At 41.8% G+C, this 12,833-nt stretch overlaps 1 protein-coding gene across 2 annotated transcripts in view; it reads right to left on the reverse strand.

Annotated features, from left to right (window-relative positions):
- ECT2L (epithelial cell transforming 2 like) overlaps nucleotides 1-12,833 on the reverse strand; it is a 73,139-nt gene that overhangs the window by 36,120 nt on the left and 24,186 nt on the right. For both annotated transcript variants that reach the window (XM_077486752.1, XM_077486753.1), the window contains 3 exons: nucleotides 9,389-9,527; nucleotides 9,140-9,308; nucleotides 976-1,104 (listed from right to left, as the gene is read on the reverse strand). In XM_077486752.1, coding sequence (XP_077342878.1) covers nucleotides 976-1,104; nucleotides 9,140-9,308; nucleotides 9,389-9,527 — 437 coding nt within the window. The remainder of the gene's footprint in view (nucleotides 1-975; nucleotides 1,105-9,139; nucleotides 9,309-9,388; nucleotides 9,528-12,833) is intronic.

The following is a 12,833-nucleotide window of genomic DNA, read 5'->3' on the forward strand; positions in this document are numbered from 1 at the left end:
GAGACAGTAACTCGTGCATACTCTAAGAAGTATTTAGTGTTATATCATCATAGTGGAGGAATGGTTCACTTTAAAGGATGCCATCATCTTGGCCATTCTGGGTTTGAGATAAACCCAACATCTGACCACATTATATTTACCTCTCCAGCATTCTTTTGCCACTCTTTCCTCTATAGCAGTCGCCACCAAACTACCTGGTGTCAGGTAGTTTACAATGACAAGCACAGGAGTGGCTGAAGAGGGGAGTATAAAGTGTTTATGGGGGGATTTCACAGATCCTAACCTTTTCCCCCTGAATGGGCAAGTTGATAGCATCTCTTTAAAGTGGAAAATGTTCATTAGTTTATGATGTTAAAGAGGATCTTTGCCCCAGAAAAAAAAAAAAGACAAAGGGGAGGATATAAAGTGAAACTTCCCCTTTAGGGTGAAGTTCTGCTTTAAATCGTGCAAAACTGAAAAAAATGAGATATAGATTTAAAAGCTTTAATTGAGGATTTATGTAAAAAGTTTTCATTTAAAAGGGAGCCACTAAAGAGATGGTTTCCCTGCTTTTCTAATGCTCACAAGAAATAGCATAGTCCATATCAAGAAAATATAAACATGACACATAACATATTGTATTCAACATACCCATTTTTGTACAGACCAATTTGTTTTTGTTTTTTCTTGGGGGGGGGGGGGGGGGGGGGGGGTTGGGAAGCCGAGCCATCATGGATTAATGAGTTGCATGAAGTTTGATCAAATATCAGAATCAGATAAAAAAAGGCACAAATGATAATAGGTATCTCTAGAGAGTAGATGGGGATATAAAATGTGTAGACCTCAGGGCCTACGGGCTTGAGGTAGTGTCTTACAGAACCATTTCCATCAGTGGGCAAAGTAATTCTAGCTGTCGAGGAGTACCTGGGCAACTAAAAAGAGTGAGCAGATATTCACACTTATTTTGATATAATGTTCTTATTCAACATGTCTTACCAGAAGCTGCAAATGGGACAAACAGGTTAATGTGACCGCCATCTTTGCTGGACACCACACAGCTGCCTAATTTTTCCCAAAACTCTCTAATATTGGGATTTAAGACATTCTGAGAATCGATTTGAACACCTGGAAAACAGATATTGTAAGTTTTAACACAGTTTTTACTTGTATTGAAAAAGAAAAAAAGGAAACATTTAGGGACTTTTAGGAGACCTAGACCTGGTAAGGTCACGTATGTCCATCCCTATGGGACTTTGAATGAAATTATGACCCGGTAAGGTCATGCATTTCCATCCCTTATATCGAGAAGAGGGGAGCAAGGGAGTTGGGACTTTGTGTGAAGCACAGGATAGCAATTGGATGACTAAGGCTGAACGAGGGAATTTTTATTCATATAAATGGCTTGTAAGTATACATATACAGTGGTGTGAAAAAGTGTTTGCCCCCTTCCTCATTTCCTGTTCCTTTGCATATTTGTCACACTTAAGTGTTTCGGAACATCAAACCAATTTAAACAATAGTCAAGGACAACACAAGTAAACACAAAATGCAATTTGTAAATGAAGGTGTTTATTATTAAAGGTGAAAAAAAATCCAAACCATCATGGCCCTGTGTGAAAAAGTGATTGCCCCCTAAACCTAATAACTGGTTGGGCCACCCTTAGCAGCAACAACTGCAACCAAGCATTTGCGATAACGTGCAATGAGGCTTTTACAGCGTCCTGGAGGAATTTTGGCCCACTCGTCTTTGCAGAATTGTCCTAATTCAGTTACATTAGAGGGTTTTCGAGCATGAACGGCCTTTTTAAGGTCATACCACAACATCTCAATAGGATTCAGGTCAGGACTTTGGCTAGGCCACTCCAAAGTCTTCATTTTGTTTTTCTTCAGCCATTCGGTGGTGGACTTGCTGGTGTGTTTAGGATCATTGTCCTGCTGCAGAACCCAAGTTCGTTTCAGCTTGAGTACACGAACAGATGGTCGGACATTCTCCTTCAGGATCTCTTGGTAGACAGCAGAATTCATAGTTCCTTTTATCACGGCAAGTCTTCCAGGTCCTGAAGCAGCAAAACAGCCCCAAACCATCACACTACCACCACCATATTTTACTGTTGGTATAATGTTCTTTTTATGAAATGCAGTGTTCCTTCTACGCCAGATATACTTGGACACACACCTTCCAAAGAGTTCCACTTTTGTCTCATCGGTCCACAGAATGTTGTCCCAAAAGTCTTGGGGCTCATCAAGATGTGTTGTGGAGAAATTGAGACGAGCTTTGATGTTCTTTTTGCTCAGCAGTGGTTTTCTCCTTGGAACTCTGCCATGCAGGCCATTTTTGCCCAGTCTTTTCCTGATGGTGGAGGCATGAACGCTGACCTTAACTGAGGCAAGTGAGGCCTGCAGTTCCTTGGACGTTGTTGTGGGGTCTTTTGTGACCTCTTGGATGAGTCATCGCTGCGCTCTTGGGGTAATTTTGGGCGGCCTGCCACTCCTGGGAAGGTTCACCACTGTTCCATGTCTTCGCCATTTGTGGATAATGGCTCTCACTGTGGTTCGCTGGATTCCCAAAGCTTTGGAAATGGCTTTATAACCCTTTCCAGACTGATATATCTCAATTACTTTCTTTCTCAATTGTTCCTGAATTTCTTTGGGTCTCGGCATGATGTGTAGCTTTTAAGGATCTTCTGGTGGACCTTACTGTGTCAAGCAGCTCCTATTTAAGTGATGCCTTGATTGTGAACAGGTGTGGCAATAATCAGGCCTGGGTGTGGCTAGAGAAATTGAACTCAGGTGTGGACAACCACAGTTATAGTATGTTTTAACAAGGGGGGCAATCACTTTTTCACACAGGGCCATGATGGTTTGGATTTTTTTCACCTTTAATAATAAACACCTTCATTTACAAATTGCATTTTGTGTTTACTTGTGTTGTCCTTGACTATTGTTTAAATTGGTTTGATGTTCCGAAACACTTAAGTGTGACAAACATGCAAAGGAACAGAAAATGAGGAAGGGGGCAAACACTTTTTCACACCACTGTACATATACTGTTGATATCAGAATAAATGGTAGATATAGTGACAAAAATATCCATAATAATACAATTGTCTCAAAATATGACAACTGGTGTCAAATAGTCGAAAATTATACAAGGTAACAAAACAGTAAATACAATCATACAAAATTGTCATGAATAAAACTCTAATAAAAATCCGTAGTTCCACCAAGGCAGGGTTAAATAAATTAATAATTACAACATGAAATTTGCAAGACCTAAGGCTTCACTGAGCCTGTTAGGGGTAGTAGTAGTATCGTGACTTGAAAATCTGCATGTGTATAGATGGAAACACGGCATTAGATAGCTCTACGCGTTTCGTGGCTGACACGCCACTCATCAGGAGCATGCACGTGGTAGTCTACAGTAAAAATCATAATGGGGACATCATCAGTAATTAAAATAATACAGAGGGATGGGGTAAAATCCAGAACAGCCCCGAAGTATATACTTACTAGTGGAGATTCATCAGTTAATGGTGTGATAATGGGGTCGAATACCACCTCCAACCGGGAGCCCTGGCAGACAACCCAACAGAGGCGTACACGCAGGCATAGATCCAGGCGGCCATGGAACTACGGGGCAAATCTGTGTGAAGGTGAAAAGAGATTGAGCAGGACTAATAGTCACTGAGGTGACTGGAAGATAAGAAAGAATAAGGGAGGAAAAAGACACCGCTGTTAGTGAAAAGAATGAAAATTGTGATGCTAGGAAACAAAACAGGCAGCCAGAGAGGTTGCCAAAAAGGCAGTAACAAAAGCATGAGTGGGTCAATTGAATGAAGGACGGAAGCTAAAGTACCAGTTAGAGATAATGCAGGAGTGTAGGTGTACCTATAATGGCAAAAAGACCAAGAGGAGGAGGAATTCCAAGTTGTGTGATTAGGTGTGACGAGAGCCTCGAGTGTCAAGACCGCCCGGAGATACGCCACCATATAAGCGCCCCCGCAGGGCCGCCCACCAACGTCACGCCGTATGGCAGGTACGGGGGAGGGGTGATGCCGGTCAGGATAACATATCCCACCAGCCAACACCTGAATGCCTCCTAATCATCCAATTGCTATCCTGTGCTTCACACAAAGTTCCAACTCCCTTGCTCCCCTCTTCACAGTTTTTACTTGGTTAAATATGTAATGTGCTTTTTTTTATTTTTGATGGTTGATTGAATTACGCAAGGCTAGGTCTAGGCTTAGAAAAAAAAAATAGGATTTTTTTCATCATACTTAACCTGTAAAATCCTTTTCTTTGAGTACATCATGGGACACAGAGTCAGGCTAAAATTCATTACCTCAACTACCCAACAATTGCATGAATAATAAAAAATAGTGAAAAAATTATAATGAACCCAAAAAAATTAAATGTGAAAACAGTCCAAAGAATTTGTTATTCAATTCAATTAAGTCCAATCCACACGTGAGAGGGAAAGAGCCATCCACCTTCGTCCTATGAAGACCACATGCAGGCACCCCGTGGCATATCCGTCACCAAATGAGATGTAGGCTTACCAGATAGAATGGATCCAAACGAATATACATTCGAAGGATCAATCAAAACTTCAGAATACTCTCATATAGAGTTGTCCAACGTAAAAAGGCTCTCCTGGAAATTCTCAATCAAATATTCAAACGATGGGAAAATCTTCCACTTTAAACCTCAACGCCCATTATAGAACTCATACAGGAAGAAAATGAGGGCCACAATAGTGTAAATCCGTTTTAAAAAATTTAATAGAATAAGTAATGAACTTACATGGATCCAAATGAATAAAGCGCTTTTATCATAAAACAGAGCTGCAGTAGGAGTCCCGACGCGTTTCGTCCTCAAAAGACGTCATCTTTCACTATTTTTTATTATTCATGCAATTGTTGGGTAGTTTGGGCAAGCACTCTTGTATGTTATGTAATCTTGATACTTACATATTATTGTCACATCACTAAGTGGTTTAAATTCATTTTATATAGCGCTACACTATAATTTAACATTTGGAATTTTTTTCACTACTGTATATCCTCGTGATTGTGTTGGCAGCTTTTTTATGTGTAATTTTTGGGGTTAGCGCAGTGTTGATTGTCATTGACAGTTCTTTTGGATAAAATTCATTACCTGCTGGGACTTCCCAGAGCAATAGTCTTGAGGGGAGGGAGACACCCTGCTAAACAATAGTCATCAGAACTTATATGGCAGCCGCAATACACTGCGGCCGAAAGCCGAATCCTCAGCTGCTCGAACATTCACTTGATAATATTTTGTAAACGTATGCACTGAAAACCAGATGACAGCCTTACAAATCTGAGCTACAGATAATGGATGGCGAAAAGCCCAGGAGGTTCCTACACCCCTGGTAGAATGACCGTGCCCGTAATTCCAAGGGGTTGATGGGCAGGATCTGTTCTGTCCCTGACCATTTCCCCTGGGCTGTGAGCCCTTCTAGGGTTGCTCCCCAGCCTGAGAGACTGGCATCTGTAGTCAGTACTCTCTAAGTTAATGGGAGGAAGGATTTTCCTTTTCGTATGTTCTGATCCTGCAACCACCTGTTTAGGCTTAAGTGTGCCTGAGGTGATGAGCACATTGGATAATCCAGGGCTTTTCCTCTTCTGTTCCAAGCCAACAAGATATCTTGTTGTAAAGGCCTGGAATGGAACTGGGCATAGGGCACTGCCCTGAAGGAGGATATCAACCTCCCTAGAAGACTCATACAGAGCCGAATGGAGGGTTGTCTGGTATTCCTTAGCTGACGCACCTGAACCTTCAGGGCACAGATCTTTACAGGTGGTAAGAATACTCTTGCTTGGACCATGTCTAGGATCAGACCTAAATATCGATTTGGTATTTATGATCCAGCCTTATCAAATACCTCACTGTGTATATTATGCTCTGTTCTAGAGCCTGTAATGAGTAATCTCCAGATAACCGAGCACCAGAATCCCTTGGGCCCTTAAAAGACCCAGTACTGGTGCTAGGACCTTTGTGAACACCTGGACAGCTGTAACAAAGCCTGAGGGGTAGAGCCACAAACTGAAAATGACGTTCATCTACTGCAAAACATAGGAACCTCAGATTAGGCTGAAAGAAAGGCATGTGTAAATACGCATCTTTTATAGCGATGGAGGCTAGAAAGTCTCCCCTCTGGAGTGAGGTTACTACTGAGCAGACAGACTCCATCCTCATGACTGTATCAATAGATACTTGTTCAGGGATCTTAGGTCCAAAATGGGCCTTGTGTCCCTGTCTGGTTTCTGAACCGTAAACAAGTTTGGAGTAAAACCCTGTGCCTCTTTCGAATACAGGAACCTCTACAATCACACCTTGATGCACTAGATGATGTAGTGCCTGAAGCAATACATTTTTTTTGGGGGGGGGGATCCGAGAAAACGCTGGCTCTTAAAAACCTCTGAGGGAGAAACCCTGCAACTCCAGCTTGTAACCGCGAGATACAATTGAGGTGAGCCACTCGTCCTGAATTGTTATTTTACAAATATCTACAAAGTGCAGCGGCCTTTCCCCCAGCTGATAGAGTGGGGGCGATCCCCACAAAAGGAGGGCTTGGTGCTGGGTTTAGAAGAATTTTGGACCCAGGGCTTTTTCTAGCACTGGCTTTCCCCTGGCCCTAGCTCCCTGTTGGTGGGGGAACAACCTTGACGCTGAGACATTTGAGCAAGCAGTCCCTGAGGTTTTAAACGAGGGACATCTGGTGCTTTTCTTCACAGGGAGTAGAGAACTCTTGCCTCCGGAAATCTTTTGGATATATTTGTCCAAATGATCACCAAATAAACAGTTCCCCATGAAAAGGGAAACCTGCCAAAAACTTTTTACAAGGAAGCTTGGCTGACCAGTTAAGCTATAAAAGTCTGCACATATGTACAGACGAGAGACAAACGAGAAACCTGCTGTATTGAACCCTATAAGGCGTCAACAGCAAAACATAGCGCTTGAGGAATATCTGTCTTACTTTCAGCCAGATCATCCTCCTGGTTAGGCCTATCAGGCCATTTGACCTGATCCTTTACGGACTGGCAAATACCAATTGCTGCAACAGCTGGCTGAATAGCTGAACTGGCCAAAGAAAATGAAGCCTTTTTCTTGTCAACATGGTCTTTTAAGCCCCGTGCGTTATCTACCAGACAAGTTAAGTTCTTGTTTAAGGAAGAGACTGCTGCATCTACAGCTGGCAAAATTTTAACAAAATTTTCATCCATGGCATATAAAAGGGAAAACCTTTTAGGAGGAACGAAAATCCTGTCAGGATGTTCCTAATCAGCATACACCACCTTGTTCCAATTGGGGGTGTAGGGGGAAAGCCTGTGTGGCCTGAAGAGGTCTCAAGGATCCCAAAGAGGACCAGGGGGGCTCAGGATCAAAACCCTCTGCAACTGAGAGGCAGACATCAACTGGATCACTTCTTGTCAAGATTGCTTGGAAGCAGACTCATCTGCCGGACCCTCCACTGAATCCTGAGCTTTTAGCTCTTCCCCATCCTCAACCCAATTCTGCTCCAGACTAGGAGGCTCTGGGGAGGGAGATCTGTCACGCTTCTTGCCACCCTGCAGGATGGAGGCAATTATGCCAGCAATCCTGTGCTCTAACCCGGCTAGGGCCGAGGACAGTTCATCCTTGGTGATAAAGTGTGAAGAAGCAGCATTGACTGTAGGCACAATCCCAGATAGGCGCAATGGCTCAGATTGCCTGGAAGCCTCTGGTCCTTCATGGGATACCACACTAGGGATACGACCAGGTTCATCAGGAACTACTGCCGACATAGGTGTGCCCTTCCCTGTAGTGTTAGTCCCGCTCCTCTTTTTTGAAGACATTTACTAGGCATAAAAAGAGTACTTGGGTGTAGTATAAAAACACCTCAGAAGGGAGACCTTTTAATAGGGCTCACCAAGCCCCTATGTAACAGTCCTGCTAAGCACTTTTAGCCTGCCAAGCAGCACTTGGTGACTCACGTAACCTGGGTAAGGAAAAAGAAACCACTGCAAGTGTCTGTTCAGAGTCTGCTCTGTGTCCCACAGCTGCCTTTTAGAAGCACTGCATGCTTGGCCTACACAGCTTAAATAAGCTGGGTGTGCAGCGGAACGTTCTGTGTGTGCATGCACATGCGTGGTCCCGGCGAACGGGTGTGGCTGTATTTGCATATGACACAAATCTTTAAGCGCCCAGATAAAGGCTACTGCACATGTGTGGCGAAGCCGCGTGTCCCAAACAAACAACTGCTAATTCTAGCAGCGGTTTAGCAATGCATGTGCGAATGCATGTGCGCCATGGTGAACTAAGGCGAAGTGGCGCACCGTCATGCGCCATCATTTGGATAAAAAAACAGCCAAACACAAGCAAAAAAAGGTACTTTGCAAACACCCACCGATAGCCCAAAACTCCTCCGTATGGTCACCGTACACAGGTGTCCAGCCTTTAGCTAGGTTGATTGATCGTTACAATCACTGGGACACCCCACAATAATAAAGGGGTTTCACTTACCTGTCCTGGCGCAGGGCCACTTAGAAACTAAGAGCCCAATCTTCCCCCTTCACGGCGGGTTCCTCTCACTTCAGGACCTTCAAGGACTGGGTACCCCTTTTCATGTTTAGGGTCCACTCCCTTGGACCTGCACATCAGCCTGCAGGAATGCCTTAGTGCTATAGTGTCCAGGTTTCCACTTCGCAGGGTCCAGTGCCCGGAGGCCGCATTACAGGCAAACCCTTGCAAGATTTTGAGTCTTCTTTGCGAGGCTCGTGTACCATTTATCTAAGCATATAAAGCCTGTGTTAAATGGATCCGATCGGTCAATCCCTTGATTCATTTAGGAACCATTCGTGGGACTAGAGACCTGGAGCTCAGAGAGCTCAAAAAAACTATGCATCCACCTTGCAGACACTGGTAAAAAAAAACTGAAGTGCTTCCTGTGTGGGAGGGGTTATACAAGGGATCACTTACTGCCTAAAGACCTTTGGTCTACCAGTGTCCATTCACCTGGAGATGGAGTATAACCCAGCAGGTGATGAATATTAGCCTGACTCTGTGTCCCATGATGTATGAAAAAGAAATGTTGTTTTACATGGCTGAAAATCAAAATGTGTACATCTTACCATTTCTGCACTAGAACACTTACTCTGTAGTAAATGCAAGTGTTGGGAATTCCCATCTGCAACAACTGCAACACTCTGTGCTGTGCGTCCATCCAAAGCTTTCTCCACACAAAAGATTAAACTTTCTAGAGTCATCCCATTGAAGTCATAAACTACAGGAACCACACTGGGTTTCACGCTACTGAGAATAACCTACAAAGGCAAAAGGGTATACATCTAGTAGTAATGCTAGCAACTCAAGTTTTGTGTAATAACGATGTCAGATAAACAACCTCATATGCCAATATGTGGGATGATATCAACACAAGGTGAAAAGGACCTGAGGTGTCCTTCTGTGCTGACTGACTCTGGAGACTGCTGCATTTCTTTGTGGTTGTAGAAGGGTAGGTGTTGCATCCAGCTACATTATGCCTAAAAAAAAGAAAAGCGAAAAAATGTGTAACATATAGCAGGGATCAACAGTCTTGGAAGAGGCCTCTATTTCAAAGGATATTCTGCAATACACACAGGCAAAAACAACTATATTGCATACTTTACAGAACAACCTATTTGGATGATTTAATTTACCAGTATATAATCGTGTTTTCAAATTCCACAGTGCTGCAACTGACCATCAATGTAGGAAGGGGTTATGGGGGAGTTAACAGCTTTGCCACTGTTCATTAATGAAGGTGGTGGGAGCCACCATCTGCTGAGAACCAGTGTAGAATGGCAGGGGGATGCTGGGTGCTGGGATGCTCTTTGTGTTCCTGCACCTGGCACTATGGTGAAGCAGAGTGGCTGTCAGGAGTCAGCAGCTTGGATGACCTGATATATGTAGCTACATACAGAAACCGTAACCAAATAATGCATTAAGAAGTACATTTATTAACAGCAAGCAAAAAGACATGTACACACCAGCAAATAGCGAATATAAACAACACGTGACCCACAACCAAAAATGCCTAATTAACAGAAACCTAGCAAACGAACTATATACAATATATACTGTACAAATATGCACAATATAGGAAGCAAGGATAACAGGGGCAATGCATGAAAAATTGAGAATCAGGACTGAGTACAGGAACAAGGTGAGCAGAAGTAAGGGAACAGGATGCAAGGATAGTGTAGAAGCAAGATGGATCTGGCAGCAAGCAAGGCATTCAAAACACTGACACAAATTGCAATAGCAGAGGTGGGACTTAAGTATCCTCCCAGCATGGGGACAGGTGGAACAGACTGCAAGAACCTGCTGGCTGCACTACAGCATTCAGCCCAGAGAACCACAGTGCCACCAGCAGGTGAATCAGGTCCTGACAGTGGCAAGGGGATGCCAGGTGTTGGGACACGTTCTGCTTTTCTGTACCTAGCACTATATTGAAGTCAATACTGTCAGACAGATTCAGATGGCTCTGCTTCCTTAAAGTCCCCCTCTCAATACATTTGTAGTTCAGAAGGCAGTCTCTGTAAAATTTGTGTGACAAAGCTATGCCTATGCACAGGGCATAGTGAATACGTGTCACAGAATTCAAGGAAGTAAATTTTTCACAAAGTAAGTTTACAAACTTCAAGATCATTCAGATTAATGGAAATAGGTTAGAAATAAGTGATACAGAATGTGAAAATTAAAAAATTATTTAAAATTTTGACCACAGATACACGTTAATTTCATTCTTTAATCTGCTAAAGTTTTATTTTTCTGGTTTTGTGCAAAAATTCTTAAAATTAAACAGCAAAGGTTAAACAATTTTTCATAATTATTAAAAATAAAATTAGTGAAATAAATGATAGGTTTCCGAGTACTGACATACTATGTTATTCAGGTCTAGCCGATTGTGTTGACCTCTACTACTGACTACAGTTGCTGTATCAGAGAGGCAGGTCTACATTATCACAAATAAATATACTATACTTGTGATGCTAATGGAAGCTTTAGAAACCACTTCAAACTTGATGCGATTTAGAATAGTTTTGCCCTTTCAGTGTTTGCAAAATTTTCGATTTCTGTTTTCATAGGATTATTAGACCACAGATCAGCTGGACTGTCACTAAGCTCTTTCGAACCTAAATAAGCAGCTTTACAGACGCTTTAACATGTACACTACACACCCATTACTGTAACTTAAGGGAAAATGTGCATGTTATATAAGCATACATATGCATATAGGGCTTTCTTTGTATTGGTCAGAATATAATAAAAACTTTTTAGTCAGGTAAATATGAAATATCGCATAGTAAATATGTTGCATCCTCCATTTAAGCCAGCAGGTGGAGCTTTAGACTATATTTGCATATTTTCCAATTTTTCTCATTTGTCTTAGGAAGACTGTTATCTACAGAGGTCAAGAGCTGAAAGTAAAAATATATATGCACAAATGCATCAGACCAGTGACCCATCCCTCTATATTGTATGCCTTCATCTGAGGTTGAGGTGAGGTACAAGATAGCAGTCTCTTTTTTAAACCTATAAGGGTCTGTTTACAAAGCTATAACTGTGACGAACAACGCGAAAGTTCGGACCCGAATAACGAACCCCATTAACCACTTGACCAATGGGCACTTAAACACCCTTAATAACCAGACCAATTTTCAGCTTTCGGTGCTCTCACATTTTGAATGACAATTACTCAGTCATGCAACACTGTACCCATATGAAATTTGTGTCCTTTTTTCACACAAATAGAGCTTTCTTTTGGTGGTATTTATTTACCGCTGGGTTATTAATTTTTTGTGCTATAAAAGAAAAAATACAGAAAATTCTGTAAAAAAAATTTTTTTCTTCGTTTCGGTTATAAAATTTTGCAGATTAGTAATTTTTCTTCATAAATTTTGGCCAAAATTTATACTACTACATATCTTTGGTAAAAATTATTCAAATTGGTGGATATTATTTGGTCTTTGTGAAAGTTATAGCGTCCACAAGCTATGGTGCCAATATCTGAAAATTGATCACATCTGAAGTACTGATGGCCTATTTCAATTCTTGAGACCCTAACATGCCATAAAAGTACAAATAACCCCCAAATGACCCCTTTTTGGAAAGAAGACATTCCAAAGTATTTAGTAAGAGGCATGATGAGTTTTTTGAAGTTGTCATTCTTTCCCACAATTCTTTGCAAAATCAAGATTTTTTTTCCTTTTTCACAAAATTGTCATATTATCAGTTTATTTCTCACACACAGCATATACCACAAATTACAACCCAAAACACATTCTGCTATTACTCTAGAGTATGGCAATACCACATATGTGAGACTTTTACACAGCATGGCCACATACAGAGGCCCAACATGCAGGGAGCGCCATCAGCCGTTTTGGAGCACCCAGGATAATTCCGACATTTCTGTCCTACATGTAAAAATCATAATTTTTTTGCTAGAAAATTACATAGAACCCCAAAACATTATATATATTTTTTTTAGCAAAGACCCTAGAGAACACATTGGTGGTCATTGCAACTTTTTATCTCGCAAGGTATTTGCGCAGCAATTTTTCAAACGTGTTTTAAAAAAAAAAAAAAAAAAGTTTTTTGCTTAAAAAAAACTAAACCATAAAGTTAGCCCAATTTTTGCATAATGTGAAAGATGAAGTTATGCTGAGTAAATAGATACCTAACATGTCACTCTTCAAAATTGCACACGCTCGTGGAATAGCACCAAACATCGCTACTTAACCACTTAACAACCGCCCATTGCCGATTAACGGCTTCAGGGCGGTTGTTTAACTCTGAGAGGC

This window comes from Lithobates pipiens, unplaced genomic scaffold (assembly GCF_037356315.1).
Source record: "Lithobates pipiens isolate NorthernLeopardFrog02 unplaced genomic scaffold, aLitPip1_a1.2 Scaffold_18, whole genome shotgun sequence".
NCBI classification, from domain to species: Eukaryota; Metazoa; Chordata; class Amphibia; order Anura; family Ranidae; genus Lithobates; species Lithobates pipiens.